Raw genomic sequence first — 23,668 nt, 5'->3', positions numbered from 1 at the left:
GACACATCGATGGCTCTGAACGAACTTTATTTAACTCTTTGCAAACTGGAAACCATTTATCCGGAGGCTGCATTCATTGTAGCTGGGGATTTTAACAAAGCTAATCTGAAAACAAGACTCCCTAAATTTTATCAGCATATCGATTGCGCAACCAGGGGTGGTAAAACCTTGGATCATTGTTACTCTAACTTCCGCGACGCATATAAGGCCCTGCCCCGCCCCCCTTTCGGGAAAGCTGACCACGACTCCATTTTGCTGATCCCTGCCTACAGGCAGAAATTAAAACAAGAGGCTCCCACGCTGAGGTCTGTCCAACGCTGGTCAGACCAAGCTGACTCTACACTCCAAGACTGCTTCCATCACGTGGACTGGGACATGTTTCGTATTGCGTCAGATGGAAATATTGACGAATACGCTGATTCGGTGTGCGAGTTCATTAGAACGTGCGTCGAAGATGTCGTTCCCATAGCAACGATAAAAACATTCCCAAACCAGAAACCGTGGATTGATGGCAGCATTCGCATGAAACTGAAAGCGCGAACCACTGCTTTTAATCAGGGCAAGGTGTCTGGTAACATGTCCGAATATAAACAATGCAGCTATTCCCTCCGCAAGGCTATTAAACAAGCTAAGCGTCAGTACAGAGACAAAGTGGAATCTCAATTCAATGGCTCAGACACAAGAGGCATGTGGCAGGGTCTACAGTCAATCACGGACTACAAGAAGAAACCCAGCCCAGTCACGGACCAGGATGTCTTGCTCCCAGGCAGACTAAATAACTTTTTTGCCCGCTTTGAGGACAATACAGTGCCACTGACACGGCCTGCAACGAAAACATGCGGTCTCTCTTTCACTGCAGCCGAGGTGAGTAAGACATTTAAACGTGTTAACCCTCGCAAGGCTGCAGGCCCAGACGGCATCCCCAGCCGCACCCTCAGAGCATGCGCAGACCAGCTGGCCGGTGTGTTTACGGACATATTCAATCAATCCCTATACCAGTCTGCTGTTCCCACATGCTTCAAGAGGACCACCATTGTTCCTGTTCCCAAGAAAGCTAAGGTAACTGAGCTAAACGACTACCGCCCCGTAGCACTCACTTCCGTCATCATGAAGTGCTTTGAGAGACTAGTCAAGGACCATATCACCTCCACCCTACCTGACACCCTAGACCCACTCCAATTTGCTTACCGCCCAAATAGGTCCACAGACGATGCAATCTCAACCACACTACACACTGCCCTAACCCACCTGGACAAGAGGAATACCTATGTGAGAATGCTGTTCATCGACTACAGCTCGGCATTCAACACCATAGTACCCTCCAAGCTCGTCATCAAGCTCGAGACCCTGGGTCTCGACCCCGCCCTGTGCAACTGGGTACTGGACTTCCTGACGGGCCGCCCCCAGGTGGTGAGGGTAGGCAACAACATCTCCTCCCCGCTGATCCTCAACACGGGGGCCCCACAAGGGTGCGTTCTGAGCCCTCTCCAGTACTCCCTGTTCACCCACGACTGCGTGGCCACGCACGCCTCCAACTCAATCATCAAGTTTGCGGACGACACAACAGTGGTAGGCTTGATTACCAACAACGACGAGACTGCCTACAGGGAGGAGGTGAGGGCCCTCGGAGTGTGGTGTCAGGAAAATAACCTCACACTCAACGTCAACAAAACTAAGGAGATGATTGTGGACTTCAGGAAACAGCAGAGGGAACACCCCCCTATCCACATCGATGGAACAGTAGTGGAGAGGGTAGCTAGTTTTAAGTTCCTCGGCATACACGTCACAGACAAACTGAATTGGTCCACTCACACTGACAGCGTCGTGAAGAAGGCGCAGCAGCGCCTATTCAACCTCAGGACGCTGAAGAAATTCGGCTTGTCACCAAAAGCACTCACAAACTTCTACAGATGCACAATCGAGAGCATCCTGGCGGGCTGTATCACCGCCTGGTACGGCAACTGCTCCGCCCTCAACCGTAAGGCTCTCCAGAGGGTAGTGAGGACTGCACAACGCATCACTGGGGGCAAACTACCTGCCCTCCAGGACACCTACACCACATGATGTTACAGGAAGGCCATAAAGATCATCAAGGACATCAACCACCCGAACCACTGCCTGTTCACCCCGCTATCATCCAGAAGGCGAGGTCAGTACAGGTGCATCAAAGCTGGGACCGAGAGACTGAAAAACAGCTTCTATCTCAAGGCCATAAGACTGTTAAACAGCCACCACTAACATTGAGTGGCTGCTGCCAACACACTGTCATTGACACTGACCCAACTCCAGCCATTTTAATAATGGGAAATGATGTAAATATATCACTAGCCACTTTAAACAATGCTACCTTATATAATGTTACTTACCCTACATTATTCATCTCATATGCATATGTATATACTGTACTCTACATCATCGACTGCATCCATATGTAATACATGTATCACTACCACTTTAACTATGCCACTTTGTTTTCTTTGTCTACACACTCATCTCATATGTATATACTGTACTCGATACCATCTACTGTATGCTGCTCTGTACCATCACTCATTCATATATCCTTATGTACATATTCCTTATCCCCTTACACTGTGTATAAGACAGTAGTTTTGGAATTGTTAGTTAGATTACTTGTTGGTTATCACTGCATTGTCGGAACTAGAAGCACAAGCATTTCGCTACACTCGCATTAACATCTGCTAACCATGTGTATGTGACAAATAAAATTTGATTTGATTTGATTACATTGAACTGATTTCTGACATGCTGTTCCTTTTCAGTAGTGTATATCTATATTGTTTTAGTGATTCATCATAGTGCAGATTTCTGGGTCTCTATGTTTTTGGTTGGATAGGTTTCTCAATTTCTTTCTTAGGTTTTTGCATTCCACATCAAACCAGTGGTCTTTGTTTCTCTTCCCCATCTCTCTACCCCTCCTCTCTCTCTAACCAGCTCTGTATTTAAATGTTACTATAGCTTTGGTCAATTCAACAACTACAACCCTATACAGTACCAGGACAGATGCGCTAATAGAAGAAGTCCAGTCCGGAACCGCAACACAAACTACAGCCTCACCCAAAACACACAGCGTCCAGCTCAATCCCATTAACATTTCCTCTACTAGGATATGAGAAGGACCCCCTCTCAGCCCAGAGAGACTAGTTGTTATTGCCTGATTACAGATAACAGACGTCTTTATTAAAAAGCCCAGAGGGTGATACCGCTGCACATCAAATAGGGTACAGGATCCCTGGGAGAGGCTACAACAACCAACCACACACACACACACACACACACACACACACACACACACACACACACACACACACACACACACACACACACACACACACACACACACACACACACACACACACACACACACACACACACACACACCCTTGCTGAGCCACAGCATAAGCAGCCCATCAACAGGCCAAGTCATTCCAGGGCTGAGGAATGAGACGAAAGGGATGATGAGCGCTGAAAGAATATGACAGACAGCCTCATGTTCATGTTTGACAATGTGGTGTGTGTGTCTTCCAGGAAATGGGATTGGAGGAATGTGATGGTTCCGTTCCCTGTCTGGTGTTGACAGTTGTAGCTGAGGGCTACGGTCAGGAAGACCGCAATTGCAGCATTTTGGGGGTTCTGATCGACTAGGTCATTCACAAGGAAACAAATTCAGAGAATTCACTGCGTTGTGAATGTGATGTGCGTGCATGTATGTTAGTGTTGTCACGATACCAGAAGTTTGACACAATACCAGATTTAGTATCACGATACTCAATACCGCCACGATACTCAAAACAGCGACAAGAAAAGCCTGTCTGATATACTGACTGAGAGGATGAAGTCTGTCTACAACGTGAGACACGTTGGACAGAAAGTAACAACCGTTTTAGTACCGTTCATGTTCTAGTATCGAAAAACAAAAAAAGTATAGAGGTTTCGGGATACCATGAAACGCTAGTGTGTGTATTAGAGGTCGACCGATTGATCGGAATGGCCGATTAATTAGGGCCGATTTCAAGTTTTCATAACAATCGGAAAATCTGTATTTTTGGGCGCCGATCTCCGATTATTAAAAAGAATTATATATATATATATATTTTATACCTTTTATTTAACTAGGCAAGTCAGTTAAGAACACATTCTTATTTTCAATGACTGCCTTGGAACTGTGGGTTAACTGCAGAACGACAGATTTTCACCATGTCAGCTCAGGGGTTCCACTTTGCAACCGCACAGTTAACTAGTCCAACGCTTTAACCATTGTACTCCACGAGTAGCCTGCCTGTTACGCGAATGCAGTAGAAGCCAAGGTAAATTGCTAGCTAGCATTAAACTTATCTTGTAAAAAACAATCAATCATAATCACTTGTTATAACTACTAATCCAGTTTAGCAGGCAATATTAACCAGGTGAAATTGTGTCATTTCTCTTGCATTCATTGCACGCAGAGTCAGGGTATATGCAACAGTTTGGGCTGCCTGGCTCATTGCATACAAATTTGCCAGAATTCTACGTAATTATGACATACATTGAAGGTTGTGCAATGTAACAAGAATATTTAGACTTAGGGATGCCACCCGTTAGATAAAATACCGAACGGTTCCGTATTTCACTGAAATAATAAACTTTTTGTTTTCGAAATGATAGTTTCCGGATTCGATCATATTAATGACCAAAGGCTCGTATTTCTGTGTGTTATTATGTTATAATTAAGTCTGATTTGATAGAGCAGTCTGACTGAGCAGCAGCAGGCCCATAATAATTCATTCAAACAGCACTTCCGTGCGTTTTGCCAGCAGCTCTTCGCAAGCACAGCGCTGTTTTGACTTTAAGACTTCAGCCTAATGGCTGGTGTAACCAATGTGAAATGGCTAGCTAGTTAGCTGGGTGTGCGCTAATACTGTTTCAAACGTCACTCGCTTTTAGATTTGGAGTGGTTATTCCCCTTGCGCTGCAAGGGCCGCGGCTTTTGTGGAGCGATGGATAACGATGCTTCGAGCGTGGCTGTTGTCGATGTGTTCCTGGTTCGAGCCCAGGTAGGGGCGAAGAAGGGGGCGGAAGCTATACTGTTACACTGACAATACTATAGTGCCTATAAGAACATCCAATAGTCAAAGGTATATGAAATACAAATGGTAGAGAGAGAAATAGTTCTATAAATACTATATTAACTACAAACTAAAACCTCTTACCTTGGAATATTGAAGTCTCATGTTAAAAGGAACTACCAACTTTCATATGTTCTGAGCAAGGAACTTAAACGTCAGCTTTTTTACATGGCACACATTTTTACATGGCACATATTACTTTCTTCTCCAACACTTTGTTTTTGCATTATTTAAACCAAATTGAACATGTTTCATTACTTATTTGAGGCCAAATTGATTTTGTTGATGTTTTATATTAAAGTTAAAATAAGTGTTAATTCAGTATTGTTGTAATTGTCATTATTACAAATGAAAAAATATTATGTATTTATTAAATCGTCCGATTAATCGGTATCGGCTTTTTTGGTCCTCCAATAATCGGTATCGGCGTTGAAAAATCATATTCGGTCGACCTCTAGTGTGTAGGCGCGCTTGTGAGTGTGTGAGCATGCACGTGTATGTGGAAGATGTGCCACTGCCATGCCGATGTCTATGCAGGTCTGCACAGATCGAACAGGACGCAGGCAGATGTGTCTGCAGGCAGGTGCCGTGTGTGAAAATATTTAGGATGAAAGGCAACGGGCAGGGAGACAAACTACCCTAGTGAAAGAATGACGGGACTGCACCTTGTAGAACCATGCGCTTACAAGCCCAACCTTTATGCACCGATGAAGCTGTTTATAATGTGCGAGTGTGTGTGTGTAGTAATCCAATAACCCGTGTGTGAATGCCAACGAAAGGAACAGCTGTGTTATGAGGGACCACTTGAAAATGTGAAGACATGACATTCGGCCTATAGATCTAAACAACAGTTCTCTCCCCTAACCTGGTATACTGTAGATACGTCTCCTTTTAATTCAACCTAGTCTCACCCTCAATGGAACACATCAACAAAGTCTGTGAACAAGTCCATTTTGATGACCAAAACACCACATTATTTGGTTATGTTACAGATGTTCACACCACATCCAACATCGATCCCACGCCGTGAAACAGCCCAAACCGTTTGATCCTACCGTGCTAACTTCCCTAGCGGCTGGGAGCCATTAGTGGAATCCAATAGCCTTTTACGGGAGCAAAGTGACACTCTGAGGCGAACATCATTTCTCTCTCAAACTATATCCTTCCCTCTACTTTATAGATCTACTTTGGGTCCGACCCAAACCGCACCACTTTCCCCGGCAACCTCCGTCTCATAAATGTGGCAAGGGCGCTAACTACCTCCCCTCTTTCATCTTCTATCTATCCTTTCTCGTCCCTCGCTTCAAATTGCTACCATGTGGGGAGGCTTGGTGGTCAGGGTGACCAGACGACTGTGCAGGGAGTATAGACACACACAGTCTGATTAACTGGAATCCTTCCTCCTCTCCTCCCGAGAAGACTGGAGAGGCAGAGAGAGGGAGGGAGAGAAAGAGGCTAATAACCATTATTTTACAGAGACCCTAATTAGAGAGGTAGAGGGTAAGAGAGAGAGAGAGAGAGAGAGAGAGAGAGAGAGAGAGAGAGAGAGAGAGAGAGAGAGAGAGAGAGAGAGAGAGAGAGAGAGAGAGAGTGAGAGAGAGAGAGAGAGGGTGAGAGAGAGAGAGAGAGAGAGAGAGAGAGAGAGAGAGAGAGAGAGAGAGAGAGAGAGAGAGAGAGAGAGAGAGAGAGAGAGAGAGAGAGAGAGAGAGAGGGAGAGAGAGAGAGAGGGTGAGAGAGAGAGGGGTGAGAGAGAGAGAGAGAGAGAAACTTCATTGGGGAGAAGCCAGGTCAGATGGAAAGAAAGTAGGAATGAGAGATTTTATGGAGAGACAAGACTGAGAACAAGTGAATTCTATATACTGTGTTTAACTGTTAAATATTAAAGAGTAAATGTGAAAGACAGATAGAGAGGGGAGGAGTTGGACAGACAAACAATGGGAGGCAGGGAAGGGCTCATGCTCTTCTGTGCTCACCCCTCTGTGTTGAGTAGTTCAGAGCTGAGACACACACACACACACACTGCTCTTTGTGAGGAGTCAATGCACAAATGACTGAAGGAGCCTGCAGCAAAACTCACCTCATGCCCTCTCAGACACTGACTCACAGCACTGGGGGGGTTTATCTCAAATACCTGGGGTGGGTAGACAGACAGACACAGAAAAAACAACAAACAAAAAAAAACTAATATTTAAAAAATTAAAAAAACACCCTACAGTAGTACTCACAGACAATAGAGAAGGTCAATCTTCTCCACTCCCTCTAATGATTTTCTACCTGGCCTTGAGTCTCCATCTGGATTCTTGACATGTTAATGGAAGGTGCTGAGGAGTATTTTTCCCCTTTCAAACAGGAGTAGTAAAAGGCCTAGTTCACACATTTTTTCCCCCGTTAAATGTCAATTCATCAGAGGGTGCTGCAACACCCTCAGCAACCCTACTTACCGCGGGCTATGGCTTTGAGGTTCTAGTTCAGTCATGTTTTTTTGTTTCCTTGAAGGGAACAGAGAAGCGGGGAAGGATAGAGCCTGTGTGTGTGTGTGTGGGGGGGGGGATTCCTAAGGGTGAGGAGAGAGCTAATGTTGTGATAACATCATTCAGAGGACAAACATCCAGAACGCTTGCCATATCCAAAACACAGCCGCCAGGACTGGAGAGAGGCTTCCAGTAACCCAGAGCAAGCTATACGTTACTGTAATAGAACAGGGACATTATATTGGAGATGTTCAAAACACATTGTTTTGACATGCATACGTCGTGTTCATGTCTAACCAAGCAGAATCCAACTCAACACAAACATCTTAAATGGATATCACAAAGATGATTCACAGAAAAACTGACAACTGTTGCTGAAAGGGAACGAAGAGACTTTCGGCTTTGGAAAAACGAGTCATCAAAATGACCCCAACGCTAGTATGATGACCTTGTGTCAGGCAGCGCAAACTATCAAAACGCATTCACTTCAGCTCCAGATGCCAGCCTTGTCAGAACATGAACTGAACGTCGTCCCTCGTATCCCTACTTGAAGCAGAGCAATCATGCGTACTCTACTCTCCCCACGGTACTCATAACACAAGCACCGACAGGTACCGAGCGTCAGACAGGGGTGCACTCTCGCAAATCACATTTTACCTCGGATTTTCCCCCGTGAACTTTTCGTCACATGACATGCCAAGGGTTTCAGCTCGATGGCTCCAGCCACTGGAGGCGATCTTTAAGTCGGAATTATTATTGGAGCAATGATTCATAACATTAATCAAATCTAGACGTCAGTTTGAATGACTGTAGCGAGATGTGGGGAGAGTAATGGAGGTGGAACTATGCCCAGGTATACTTAAGAGGCATTATCAGGGAGACAGGGAGAAGGGTAGGCTAATCCTTACATAACAAAGGACAATGTTAGAAATTGATACATTGCTTTAGTCACTGCTAGGCTATGCAGGAAGAAAATGAGGCTGAGTAACTATCACATGCACGCACGCACGCACACATATGCTTCCTTCATCATTCTGTCTTCTTACAGACCATTGGGGGCAGGATGTTTTCCTCAAGGCAAACACCTGGACTAAAGACAGCGGAGCTCAACAGACTCTCGGAGGAATGAGAGCGAGCTACGGATCCTCCCATAGTGCACTCCACCTTCACACTTTAGCCCTGCTGTAATGCGTCTTGCCCTGACACACACTACAGAACGCCACCCTGAGGCACAGCAGACTCACTGTAGCCACCAGAGAGACAGCGCAGACAGAGGGAGTCTAGGAACACTGTCCTCGGGCAAAATATGGTACACTCATAACTACTAGAGAGAGATTTTAAAATCCCCTTTACTAGGTCGAAACCCTACAGTACATGAATAGTGACGCTTCAGAAATCATGCACCGGCCTGTAAGGAAAACAGAAGTTTGAGAGCGAGAGAGAGAGAGAAAGAGAAGAGGAGACTGAAAGATAGGAATGGAGAATAGAAGTAGATTCAGAGAGTTGGAAGGTAAGAGAAGCGAACAGATCTATTTTACAGAATGAGAGAACACACAGAGAAGCAGTGATGGAGAAAGACAGAAAGAGAGAGACGCAATGGCACAGTTCCAATCCGAGCTAACCTTAGTCTTCCCCGCACGACGAGGAACTGAGAAGGAGCCCCACTGCAAACGTTTAATCAACATTGCCTCAATGCTGTCGTAGTATTACCCTTTCTGTTAGCACTAAATCAGTGGGGATAGGGTGGGTTGGTGATGGTAGGGATAATACTCAAGACATGGATTAATGGCAGGGGGAACCGTATCTCAGCCCTCGCAGCTGTGTTGCACTGCGCACCCCACGCTAACTCGCTACCTCACACCCAGGGGCACAGATGTCCAATAGTGACGTCAGCAGCAACGCCCACAGCACCGACATGGTCGGCTTAATGGAACCAACTGCCAGAAATCTCAGTCGGTTACTGTAAGATGTAGGATGAGAATTTGCTGCCCGCACTACAGATGGCTATATCGGCCCGCTAATACAGGACTAGTAAAGGCCCAGAGCACTACTGTTATGAGATTATTTTTTTATAGATCACTTTTCTTTTTGATTTTTAGGGTGTGCTGCAGCACCCCTAATTCCCGCTGCTATGGACAGGGGATCACGGTTTCACCTCAGATTCAACTCAAAACCATACCACCCATACTCCACCCACACCTGCCCAGACACATATTTTTACGGGAAATGACCCACTGAGGCCTACCCAATAGCTGCTACTTCTTGTGTATCAATCAGGACATGGGACGAGAAAGTTGTCACAGGGGACCTACAGTACGTGTGTGTGCTCCACGGCCACTGTCGCCCGCTCCCAGGTTGTGCAAGGTAGTGTGTGTCCCAAATGACACCCTGTTCCCTATGTAGTGCACTACTTTTGACCAGAGCACTACAAAGTGAATAGGATGCCATTTGGGACGCAATAAATTTAAAAAAGAGAGTTGGTCCAATACTCCGGCCAAAGAGCTTGCAGGATGTATACAGTAGGTCTGCCTTCCATTGTCCATTGTTACAGGGACTGCCTGCCTGGACTGACTGGGGTGGATTGGCTTTGGCTTCCATAAAGAGCTGGGGAAATACCGAGCCTCAGGCACACACAATTAGGGTTAAAAATACAACAAAGGCAGTAGAAGTAAAGGTTCCAGGGATTATTTCCCCACCAAATTCCTTGTAAACAAACGGGACTAGGGGATACAGGTCAGCTAAGGTAGAGATAGAGACGATAGACAGGCCCAATGACCAACTAAAATACAAACGCTGTTAAAACATATTTCAATCCAATATTTAAGAAAATGGCCCAGGCATTGGTAAGTGTCATTTGTAGTTATTGTTTATCCCTTCAAAACGGTGCCCCTTCCTAAACATGTAGTCTGATTAATCCAAACCCAGCAGATTTTCCCATCCTGTGCCCCATTATATTTGATTCATTGGATTTGTTCTAAATAACTGAGCTTCTTGATCCCCCTCCCCCCTCCCTCCCTCCCTCCCAGTCAGTCTCAGCAGCCAAGAGTGGCTGCTGCAGGGTGCGACCAGCTGATCCCTACCATGCTGCATCACAATAGTCTTACTCTTAAGCATTTCCTTTCCTTGTTCCATGCCCTTCCATCTTTACCCATCTGAAACTACAGGCTAGTTAAAAGCAATATGGTTGTAGTGATGAAGGGGGTACGGCAGGATTGGAGCTTGAACCAGCCACTCTGTGGTTTCTGGGTAAATTCACCATCTGTGCCATTAAAGCCTAAGCTTTTTGGCATAAACAGTAGGCTTTACACATACTGGGAGGCTACATGGAATGGTGCTTTTGGCCATAATTTGCTCTACCTGTTCAATTTTCGGCCTCAGTTCACATGGAGGAAATAATACAAGGATAGGAGAGAATACGATGACAGGAAGCAAATGCGGGTCCTTTGATACACCTACACAGTGTCCCAGCCAATGGGGTATGGTCACGAGCACCATACGGTGAGAGTTCATTAGTCTGTCAATTAATCACGCTGCAACCTGCTCACCCGGCAGGACCCCCTGTTGGTCTACACCTCGTGTTCCTTTGTGTTGTGCCTCTCCATCCCTCATAGCAACCTTGTTCAAGTTGTTGTCGCAAGAATACTTTGACCATTTATATTGAAATGCTCAACTGGAGTTGAGACAGACGAGGCAAATCATTTTATTCTCACGAAAAAAAAAACTGGCATAGAAACAATTTATACGGAAGTAATTATGCCAAAACAAGGGGGGGGAGGAAACAAACAAACTGATATCGTTTACATAATACATTGGAAAATGATACAGCAAAACTCCTTATATTTCCCCAAACACAAACGACACACACCCTTCGAGGTGATAGCAAGCTATGCGACTGTAGAAACATGGTTACGAGCGCGTGGTTTTGTTAGACTACAATTATCTCAACAATCACGGACAGAATAACAACGAATGAAAGTAGATGTGTTGGTGTAAAACAAAGACGCTTACCTTTTCCGTTTCTGTCCATGTCGCCTAGATACTTCCAGGGTGCGCACTTATCCTGTATAGTAAGCAGGCTGTGGACTCTCGTGCGTCTCCCTTCCCTAGCTCCTTGCTTCCTTTCCCTTGGTGATGGGTCATTGACGAACGAACGGATCGTTTTGGTGAACGTTGGTACCGAATTGCATCGGTGAAAGAGGCGTTCATTTTGGCTGCCTGATTTGCACACTACTGCTTTTTTGAGCTCAAAACAATGTTGTTGTTTTTTTTGCAGTTAAGTTACAAAATAATGATCCAAAGAGAGTGAATCCTCACTGCAGAAACAATACATAGTGGGGAGAGGAGAGCGCGTCAATCTGGTCCACGCTGATTTAAAACAAGAAATGCCAGGTAAAACTGTATTTGAACGCGCATTTCACGATCTGACATAATGGTAGCCTAGCTTTTGTGTTATACGTTGGAGATAGAACCATGAAAAAAAGCCTATGTTGTTTTTTAAGCATTTTGAACGAAGAGCCGTTTGGGATCCAAATGAGCCGGCTCTTTTACGTGAACGGAGCCAAATCAGCCGGTTCACCGAAAAAAAACAAGAAATGCCCATCAGTACTTTCCGTGGGTGATGGGACAGAAGCATATTCCAGCTGTCAAGAAGACAGGGAGATGGACACAGTAGTAGCCAGTCGCAGCCGTAGCTTACAAGGGCTTTCCCAATCACAGATAAGGGGTGGGGGTCTGTCTTTTAAATAGAATAGTCAGTCTTGTGGATTTGAGGCAGCTGATATAATAACTATTTATCAACATAGGCCTATCAAGATAATAAATAAACTAACACAGAATGGCAGTTTGCTCATCTCTGTAGTCTCCGTTTTACTATACATACAGGCTATGCGAAACCATGATGAATCAAATGACAACAATGATTCACAGAATGATTCACTTCCTTTCATCAGCACCTGTTTCAACATAATAGATTCACAGTGTGGGAAAATGATTCAGTAGCAAGACTGCACCCAGAAATCTTCTTTCCTTTGTCCCAGAGCAACAAATTAGACAAAGTTGCATATTTGTTCACTGGGTTTAAACCGGATGTCCTGTTCTAATTTAGACTAATTTAGACTAAATTCAGACTAATTCAGACTAAATCACATACGTCAAACCGATTCCACGGAGGGCCAAGTGTCCGAGGGTTTTCGCTCCTCCCTTGTACTTGATTGATGAATTAAGGTCACTGATTAGTAAGGAACTCCCTTCACCTAGTTGTCTAGGTCTTAAATGGAAGGAACAACCAAAACCAAGAAGACAAAAAGGCCCTCCACGGAATGAGTTTGACACCTCTGGACTAAATGAATATTAACCAGGTCTCTCCAGCCCTATTCTAGAGCTACCCTACTGTCGTTTGTCACTGCAACTCCAGTCGTAACTAACCAGATTCAGGATATCAACTAGCTCATTATTAGAATCAGGTACACTCGATTAGGAACAGGGTTGGAGAACAGGGAACAGGGTTGGAGAGCCCTGATATGAACCAATAAGGATGTCTGTTGTGTCTGGAACACACTTTCCTCACACCCGAAGAGACTGTCACGTATACAAAGTTAGCTTACTCTCGTTTGATAGGTGCCACTGAGACATTTCAGTTTGTCTGAGAATAACACAAAGGAGTTTTCACAGACTGCTCAAGCAACTACCCAAACAGTCAAGATTCTGACCAGTTAAATTACCATAAAACCACAGCACACATCAAAAAGAAACGGTACTGAATGAAACATTTATTTAAAGATGGACATCAGTATTTCTTGCAAACCAGCGAAGCCAAATAAGAACAAAAGCTAAACAATAGGCTTAGTTACAGCATTAGAATCATGTTAAGCCATATTTTCAGCCTCTCATCATCCTCCACAGGGCCTCAACAACAGCGAATCACAGCATATGGTATCCGTTGGTTACACAGTGCAAAATAATAGATTGTGACAGAGCCAAATTCATTTTAACGTCATCATATTGCATAACGGCAATGTCAGAATAATTCTAATTGTGTGCCACAGAGACTTACGTAACTCGCGTTACGCCTAGCCATTAGGTTAAAAGAACAACATATTTGATATAGACCAGTCATTCCATAACATTGGGGTTAATACAATGAGGCAGACTTATTTTCACGGGACATTCTATAACAAACATGGTAATACACTTCTCTGTGACTATAGTGGCGCAATGGACATATACCTGCATACATAGGATATTCATAAATATCTGGCTTCCATTACAATCAAACAAGCAAAAACAGAAGCCACACATTGACCATATGATATGTTATTATGTCTCTATATTCAAAATAAATCGGAAGAAAAAAATTGCATCTATTGGGCAGCTCCTTCCGATTTCCTGTATCAAAAGCGTAAATAAAGTTGTGAATCCAACACTGTATTGACCTTGACGTAAGAGAGACACGCAGCTGATTCCTCTGAGTGGGAGGCCTGTTTACCTAATGAGATGAACGGGTTGTGCAATCTGGCCTGGTGTGTATCTGGGCTATGTGAGCTCTGCTGATCTGGCCTGGTGTGTATCTGGGCTATGTGAGCTCTGCTGATCTGGCCTGGTGTGTATCTGGGCTATGTGAGCTCTGCTGATCTGGCCTGGTGTGCATCTGGGATATGTGAGCTCTGCTGATCTGGCCTGGTGTGTATCTGGGCTATGTGAGCTCTGCTGATCTGGCCTGGTGTGCATCTGGGCTATGTGAGCTCTGCTGATCTGGCCTGGTGTGCATCCGGGCTATCTGAGCTCTGCTGATCTGGCCTGGTGTGTATCTGGGCTATGTGAGCTCTGCTGATCTGGCCTGACCCTTGAGCAAAACAGAATGCACTTGGCCCTACACTGCTATAAGGAACCTAAAAGGGTTCTTTGGCTGTCCCTGTAGGAGAACCCTTTGAAAAACCCTTGTTGGTTTCAGTTGAGGACATGGAACCCAAATGACAAATGAGTTCAACCTTGAACCAAAAAAGGTTCTCCTATGGGGACAGCCAAAGAATCCTTTTTTCTAAGAGTGTAGACACTGACTGAACTAAGACACATTTAGCATTTCCTCCCTAATAGTTAAGGTTAGGATTAGGAGAATGGAATCTGATCCCAGATCTGTGTGTGCCTAAGGGCAAGTTCAGAGCTCAGACCTGGATACGTGTTCCTTAGTTTCTGCCTCTCAGCTTACACTACTGTTTCCACAGCTGTTCAAACACAAAAACAAACACAGTGTTTCCGAACAGCCCTCCATTGTGATCTCTGTTCTGGGACAGCCCTCCTCACCATTGATAACGCTACATCAACATTCTTTCAATGTTACAATGATGTCGTAACAGTGATCCAAAAAGGTCAAAACTTACACACATCCATACACACAGCATTCTTCCAAACTGCATAAATGATCATCCGATATAAGCAGACATTAGATTTGACAATGTCATTCTGCAACACTATCGGCATTCACATTCAACGAGGCACACTCAAGCACTTTAATACATGGTCGACTCCATTGCTGCTGTAATCAGCCCTTTGTGACATCTGCTGACGCAAAATGGGTGTCATAAATACATTTGATTTGAATTTCGATAAAAGTCAGGAAGACAGGAGACATGAGCTTTGATGACGACGGCTTAATGTTCTACTTACCGATGGAGCAAAACTCTAATATGATATTTATTCAGATTGACTGTGTTTTTCATTTATATAGAGCATGTGTTTTCCAATACACCTGCCCTATAGCCATTAGATTTAAAGATGACCATCCTCATCCTCCCTTTAAGATGTCTATAAAGAAATGCCAAACAAAAGCATCTGAATTGGGCTTTTCATTGGACAAAAGTTGTGTTACAAAATGTACATAAAATAATTAACCAAAATGAGGGACCAAAATGATCCAAATTGAGAATGTTTTTACAAACATTTTCATACATTTCCATCGTAGACGACCTCGACCATCTCTCATATGCGTGCATGCCCTAGAGGCAATATATACCTTGGCTCGCATAACAAACTCCGAGACAAATATATGTACACTGTATGTCACTTGTATATTGTATGCCACTTATGGTTGAATTAATTGTTGGAGTTTCTGGAGACTTAGCAAAGCCAATATACGTTTCCCCACTACATATGTGGCAGTGGATGCTAAATGATTTACAAACAACGAACATAGAAAGGGTTCATCCTCTATCACAGAAGGTACAGATTATATGTCAATATGTCATTATCAATTCATTAAGCAAGGCTTAACTTGTATTGCTCAAGTGCTGCTGCAGGCCTGTGTTAGATAGTGTGAGGACAATGAGGGGGGAGCAGATGATAAAGGTGTCATAACACGATTCTCACATCTGAAAACTTCCACAGAATGGATGACGGCCATCCAGGAGTCAAAAATAGCTTATAAAAATAATGTAGGTTTTTGATGGGAAGGGATTTACGTAAAAGTGTCTGGCAAGGCAGTGTTTGACAACAGGGCTTGAAAGAACCTGAGGCTCTATACATCTGCTATGGGTATCAGTGGTGCCTATGGTACTGTTTTTACCCATGATTCATGCTGTTGGCTCTGATCCAACCCCAACACTCCCATCTTCACTGATTTATGAGTGGCGTGTGTAAGATACAGCCCTCTATCAACAAATCATGGCATGGCTATCAAACAAACTACCCACTTAAAAAAGGAGAAGATAAACTTTTCCTATCTTAACCTTCACTGCTGTAAAATGATACATCTGTTGTTCCGATATGAGACTATAAGTTGTAGTGAGTTAGAGGCTAGCACAGGCTACAGCGGGGAAAGGGAGGATAGAGAGAGAGAGAAAAGAAAGAATGAAAAAAAAGAAAGAAAGAAAGAAAGAAAGAATGAAAAAAGAAAGAAAGAAAGAAAGAAAGAAAGAAAGAAAAGGAGATGGAAAAAGACAGAGAAGAGGAGTAAGAGGAGAGGTGAGGTGGTAAGAGAAAGAGAGAGAAAGAGAGAGGGGGGAGAGAATGAGAGAGAGAAAGAGAGGGGGAGAATGAGAGAGAGAGAAAGAGAGAGAAAGAGAGAGGGGAGAGAGAATGAGAGGGGGAGAATGAGAGAGAAAAAGAGAGGGGTGAGAATGAGAGAGAATAAGAGAGGGGGGAGAATGAGAGAGAGAGAGAGGGGGGTGAGAGAAAGAGAGAGAAAGAGAGAGAGGGGAGAGAATGAGAGAGAGAAAGAGAGAGGGGGTGAAAATGAGAGAGAGAAAGAGAGGGGGAGAATGAGAGAGAGAGAGGGGGGTGAGAGAAAGAGAGAGAAAGAGAGAGAGGGGGAGAGAATGAGAGAGAGAAAGAGAGAGGGGGGAGAAAATGAGAGAGAGAAAGAGAGAGGGGGAGAGAATGAGAGAGAGAAAGAGAGAGGGGGAGAAAGAGAGGGGGGAGAATGAGAGAGAGAGGGGGGTGAGAGCGAGAGAGAGAGAGAGAGAGAGAGAGACCTTAAATGAGACATGGTAGATAAGGAAAGATCAAGTGAGAGAGAGAGACCATAAGAGAGGGTAAGAAAAACAGATAGCAGGAATGATAAAAGAGGGGAAAACGAAACAGATAGAAAACAGACAGAGATATTGTTCCAAGTCGAGATAAAGACCGTAGAAGAGGCAGACGTTGAACCAGGAAGAAACAGAGACAAAGAGAAAAAAGCCTATTTCTCTTTTTGGGGAGGAAGGGGGTGGGGGATGCAGAACTCACATAGAGGCGGGGAGAGGGGAAGAGGAGGAGTGGTGTCACGGGCCATGCAAATGCATCTCCCCCCCACCTCCCCAAAGGTTATAAAAAAATAACATTCAGACCACAACGCATACAAAAGCTATATGTGACGAACATTGCCCCGACGTTGGATGTCGGTCACGGCAACATCGTGCAAATGTCTCCACCTTCCTTATTCTGGCAGAGATGATGTTTCGCAGGCGCAACGTCGTATGGCGGTGCATATATAGATGATTTCTGATGGGTTTTTTTTCTTTCTGATTTCCTTTCATCCAGACTGACAGACGTTGTAGACTAGAGATGCTATTTCTATCCCTGTTACAGTCACTTGGCTTTAGAAAAGGCGTGCCTTCTTTTTCATGTCGTTCTTCTTCCACAGGGCCATGCGGTCAAACTGGTCCAGGGTCATCCCGAACACATGCTGGAAGTCCTCTGGGGAGAGGTGTCTCTGGAAGAGACAAGAATACAAGACAATATGTTTGTATTCATTAGAATGACAGGACCGACAATCTGTGGAAGCAAAATAGTGGGAATATGACAGACAGACAGACAGACAGACAGACAGACAGACAGACAGACAGACAGACAGACAGACAGACAGACAGACAGACAGACAGACAGACAGACAGACAGACAGACAGACAGACAGACAGACAGACAGACAGACAGACAGACAGACAGACAGACAGACAGACAGACAGACAGACAGACAGACAGACAGACAGACAGACAGACAGACAGACAGACAGACAGACAGACAGACAGACAGACAGACAGACAGACAGACAGACAGACAGACAGACAGACAGACAGACAGACAGACAGACAGACAGACAGACAGACAGACAGACAGACAGACAGACAGACAGACAGACAGACAGACAGACAGACAGACAGACAGACAGACAGACAGACAGACAGACAGACAGACAGACAGACAGACAGACAGACAGACAGACAGACAGACAGACAGACAGACAGACAGACAGAGAATAGAAAGAGAGAATATAAGAGAGGAAAGAGAGAATATAAGAGAGGAAAGAGAGAATATAAGAGAGGCAAGAGAAAGAGTGGTGAGAGAGAGAAAAGAAGAGGTGAGAGAGAGAGAGAGATACTATCAAATACATAGTTCACTTTTATCAGGGCACACAATCAAAACTGACATAAGTATGTCAGCAGCTACAGTATCAACCACGGACAGTGCATTTAGCCATCTGTTTAAGTGCAGGATTCCATGTCCTGTGAAGTGCACTTGAGTGCAGTCGCCTCACTCAGCCCCTGTAACAACACCACTCTCACACACACACAGAGAGATGTAAACATGTGTTTCCCATGCTAATAAATCCCTTTGAATTGAATTGAGAGAGAGAGTGAGACCGCAGTGACAGGTGTTGCGCTTACCCCCACCACCACACCCCACTCCTTAGTGGCGGCAGGTAGCTTCGTGGTTCGAGCGTTGGACTAGTAACCAAAAGGTTGCAAGCTCGAATCCCCGAGCTGACAAGGTAAAAATCTGCCGTTCTGCCCCTGAACAAGGCAGTAAACTCACTGTTCCTAGTTACATTTTTTTAAACCCAGGGGAGCAGAGCTGAGGGCCTGACTTGGACACACTATGTCTGGGGTGACCACAGATGGAGAGAGGGCCTGTGTGGGATGGCAAACACTAACCCCTAAGATGAGGCCTAAAGGGCTGGCTGGACCTGCTAGGAGCTTCATCCTCTTAAGCTGTGCTTACAACCTGCTTTTGTATTTCAATTCTATTTGAGATAAGTGCTGTATAATGCTTAACATAAGCTTATCATACTTACGTTATCCTCTGGTCCAAATGTACCTACACTTACACACATCTTACACAACTTTCTTCACCATGAAACCTCAACCTCATACCATCCATGTGTGACCCAAAACCTACTGTTGTGTTCAGCATGAGAATATCATTGGTCACTGGTTCTTTAATGAAAGATTTAACACCCAAATTAAAGTTCATGCCTCAGAACCATGTCTATCCCCTGTTTGGCTCACATTACAATTACTATAACCCCCCAAAATGTCAAAAGTATACGATGGAATCGTTTTTTTTCTTCCATGAGCTGAAATAAAAGATCCAAGAAATGTTCCATACGCACAAAAAAATATTTTTCTCTCTCAAATGTTGTGCACAATTTTGTTTACACCGCTGTTAGAGAGCATTTCCCCTTTGACAATATCATCCACTCACCTGACAGGTGTGGCATATCAAGAAGCTGATTAAACAGCATGGTCATTACACAGGTGCACCTTGTGCTGGGAACAATAAAAGGCCACTCTAAAAATGTGCAGTTGTGTCACACAACACAATGCCACAGATGTCTCAAGTTTTAAGGGGCTGTGCAATTGGCATGCTGACTGCAGGAATGTCCAACAGTGCTGTTGCCAGATAATGTAATGTTTATTTCTCTACCATAAGCCGCCTCCAAAATCATTTTAGAGAATTTGGCAGTACATCCAACTGGCCTCACTACTGCAAACAACGTGAAACCATGCCAGCCCAGGACCTCCACATCCGATTTTCCACCTGTGGGATCGTCTGAGAAGGGGGATCTGGGGTGCTGAGGAGTATTTCTGTCTGTAATAAAGCCCTTTTGTGGGGGAAAAAATCATTCTGATTGGCTGGGCCTGGCTCCCCTGTGGGTGGGCCTATGCCCTCAAAGGCCCACTCATGGCTGCTCACCTGCACAGTCATGTGAAATTCATAGATGAGGGCCTAATGAATTTATTTAAATTGACTGATTTCCTTCTATGAACTGAAAATCTTTGAAATTGTTGAATATTATGATTATATTTTTGTTCAGTACAGAATCGGGCTGTCATCGTGTGACGGTCAATCAACTAGTTTCCATAACGACCAGGCATCTCCAGCGGAGAAGGGAGGAATCTGGGCAAGACACCGCTGGCATCACATCAGATGAATGCAACATGGTACACACACCTGCCTAGAAGGCCAGCATCCCGGAGTCGCCTCTTCACTGTTGACGCCGAGACTGGTGTTTTGCGGCTACTATTTAATAATGAAGCTGCCAGTTGAGGACTTGTGAGGCGTCTGTTTCTCTAACTAGACACTCAAATGTACTTGTCCTCTTGCTCAGATGTGCACCGGGGCCTCCCATTCCTCTTTCCATTCTGGTTAGGGCCAGTTTGTGCTGTTCAATGAAGGGAGTAGTACACAGCGTTGTACGAGAACTTCAGTCTAAAGAAGGCCAGTTTTATTGTTTCTTTAATCAGAACAACAGTTTTCAGCTGTGCTAACATTATTGCAAAAGGGGTTTCTAATAATCAATTAGCCTTTTAAAATGACAAACTTGAATTAGGTAACACAACGTGCCATTGGAACACAGGAGTGATGATTGCTGATAATGGGCCTCTGTATGCCTATGTAGATTGTCCATTCAAAAATTGCCGTTTCCAGCTACAATAGTCATTTAAAACATTAACAATGTCTACACTGTATTTCTGATCAATTTGATGTTATTTTATTGGACAAAAAATGTGTTTTTCTTTCAAAAACAAGGACGTTTCTAAGTGACCCCAAACTTTTGAACGGTAGTGTACGTTTTACGGACACAGTGTGTTTTACATTAGTTATGTTGTTGTTATTCGCTTTTATTATTCCCAACTTTCAGCTCCATTCAACCCCTCCCATCTATCTCTTAACACCATCCATATTGGATTTCTATTTGCCATTATTACTCTTAGTAATCACAGCCCTCCATCCACATAATACAGGCATCTGACTTTGTCTGTCTGCCTGTGTATGGGGAAGCCACTGGGGTGTCTGTGTGTTTGTCCCGCTGGTAAATATCGACACACGCACGCACACACACTGCAAAGCACAGTGTGATCTCATGGTGGGTTTAATGGGATTCCACAGCAGATTTGTATAGATCTGTGTGTGTGTGTGTGTGTGTGTGTGTGTGTGTGTGTGTGTGTGTGTGTGTGTGTGTGTGTGTGTGTGTGTGTGTGTGTGTGTGTGTGTGTGTGTGTGTGTGTGTGTGTGTGTGTGTGTGTGTGTGTGTGTGTGTGTGGACCTAGCTCTATGTTGTATAACACACACAGCAACTAGCTCTCACAGTCTCACGTCGGAATTAGACGTTCATCCATGTTTCTCAAAGATCAAATTTCGAAGTTGTTACAAATGTCAAATTTCTATGTCAAATGTCAAATTTCTGTCAAATTAAGTTTAGGCATTAACTCCACTATCTTAAGGTTGAGGTTAAGTTTAGGCATTAACTCCACATTTTTAAGGTTAAGGTTAAGTTTAGGCATTAACTCCACATTTTTAAGGTTAGGGTTGAGTTTAGGTATTAACTCCACATTTTTAAGGTTAGGGTTGAGTTTAGGCATTAACTCCACATTTTTAAGGTTAGGGTTGAGTTTAGGTATTAACTCCACATTTTTAAGGTTAGGGTTAAGTTTAGGTATTAACTCCACATTTTTAAGGTTAGGGTTGAGTTTAGGTATTAACTCCACATTTTTAAGGTTAGGGTTGAGTTTAGGTATTAACTCCACATTTTTAAGGTTAGGGTTGAGTTTAGGTATTAACTCCACATTTTTAAGGTTAGGGTTGAGTTTAGGTATTAACTCCACATTTTTAAGGTTAGGGTTGAGTTTAGGTATTAACTCCACATTTTTAAGGTTAGGGTTAAGTTTAGGTATTAACTCCACATTTTTAAGGTTAGGGTTGAGTTTAGGTATTAACTCCACATTTTTAAGGTTAGGGTTAAGTTTAGGTATTAACTCCACATTTTTAAGGTTAGGGTTGAGTTTAGGTATTAACTCCACATTTTTAAGGTTAGGGTTAAGTTTAGGTATTAACTCCACATTTTTAAGGTTAGGGTTGAGTTTAGGTATTAACTCCACATTTTTAAGGTTAGGGTTAAGTTTAGGTATTAACTCCGAAATCTTAACGTTAGGAATAGGCTTAAAACAAAAATAAATCACTTTCGATTTGTTTTACCCCGTTTTCTCCCATATTTCGTGGTATCCAATTGGTAGATACAGTCTTGTCTCGTCGCTGCAACTGCTGAACGGACTCAGGAGAGACGAAGTTCGAGAGCCGTGCGTCCTCCGAAAACACAACCCAACCTAGCCGCGCTGCTTCTTGACACAATGCCCTCTTAACCCGGAAGCCAGCCGCACCAATGTGTCAGAGGAAATACTGTACACCTGGCAGTGTCAGCGTGCACTGTGCCCGGCCCGCCACAGGAGTCGCTAGTGCGCGATGGGACAAGGATATCCCTGCCGGTCAAACCCTCCCTTGACCCGGACGACGCTGGGCACATTGTGCGTCGCCCCATGGGTCTCCCGGTCGCGGCCCGGCTGCGACAGAGCTTGGACTCGAACCCAGAATCTCTAGTGGCACAACCTTAGACCACTGCGCCACTCGGGAGGCCCTCAAAAACAACTGCTGGATTCAAACTGACAAACTTTGTAATCAGGTTACTATAAATCGAAAACCATACCTAGACTACCAACAGGGTCTTGGGGAAATACTGTAGTTAATACTGTAGTTAAGATAACAACTGATGTCGGATCAGTGCAGCCTCAGTGTCTCCATTCAGTTACGTCATCAAAATCCAGACATCTGTATTTGGAGCTCATTGTTGTGGTGTTGCATTAAGACACTTTATGTCTAGTAATAATCTCCACATGCATTGTTAGTCTCACCGGTTCTGAGCACAGAACGAATGACTTAATAACTCTTGGTAATCACAACCATCCATACACATAATAGACGCATCTGTCTTTGTCTGTCTGTCTGTGTACGGGGAAACCACCGTCTGTCCCGCTGGTAAATATCAACACACACACGCACACACACACACACACACATACTGCAAAACACAGTGTGATCTCATGGTGGGTTTAATGGGATTCCACAGCAGATTTGCATAAATCTTTGTGTGTGTGTGTGTGTGTGTGTGTGTGTGTGTGTGTGTGTGTGTGTGTGTGTGTGTGTGTGTGTGTGTGTGTGTGTGTGTGTGTGTGTGTGTGTGTGTGTGTGTGTGTGTGTGTGTGTGTGTGTGTGTGTGTGTGTGTGTGTGTAGGCCTGGCTCTACGTGGTATTACATACACAGATGGGGTTTGTATGAGTGAAAAATGAAATCACCAGTTTGAGATAAAAAAAACTTTACTGCCTGGATAATGTTGCTTCACCCCGAGAGATGATGACTTATCATCTGAAAACAGTCACTCCGTCTCACACACACACACACAAACCCATAGCCTGACACATATAAGAGGACGTATGTGATTTGTGGACAGTGGCACATACAGTAAGTGCATACACACTCACAGACA

The 23,668-nt window shown here is 44.2% G+C and overlaps 2 protein-coding genes across 14 annotated transcripts in view; both read right to left on the bottom strand.

The window, feature by feature from the left end:
* Positions 1-11,800, bottom strand: part of afap1 (actin filament associated protein 1) — a 128,200-nt gene extending 116,400 nt beyond the window's left edge. Inside the window, exon 1 of the mRNA XM_046318989.1 lies at positions 11,606-11,800. Within this exon, the coding sequence (XP_046174945.1) occupies positions 11,606-11,624 (19 nt within the window). The 5' untranslated portion in view covers positions 11,625-11,800. The remainder of the gene's footprint in view (positions 1-11,605) is intronic.
* A 5,209-nt stretch (positions 11,801-17,009) lies between these two features.
* Positions 17,010-23,668, bottom strand: part of ablim2 (actin binding LIM protein family, member 2) — a 118,854-nt gene continuing 112,195 nt past the window's right edge. For all 13 annotated transcript variants that reach the window (XM_046318746.1, XM_046318744.1, XM_046318749.1 and 10 more), the window contains one exon: positions 17,010-17,780. In XM_046318746.1, coding sequence (XP_046174702.1) covers positions 17,667-17,780 — 114 coding nt within the window. In that variant the 3' untranslated portion in view covers positions 17,010-17,666. The remainder of the gene's footprint in view (positions 17,781-23,668) is intronic.

Source organism: Oncorhynchus gorbuscha, linkage group LG21 (assembly GCF_021184085.1).
Source record: "Oncorhynchus gorbuscha isolate QuinsamMale2020 ecotype Even-year linkage group LG21, OgorEven_v1.0, whole genome shotgun sequence".
NCBI classification, from domain to species: domain Eukaryota; kingdom Metazoa; phylum Chordata; class Actinopteri; order Salmoniformes; family Salmonidae; genus Oncorhynchus; species Oncorhynchus gorbuscha.
This window is presented reverse-complemented; position numbering and strand designations above follow the sequence as displayed.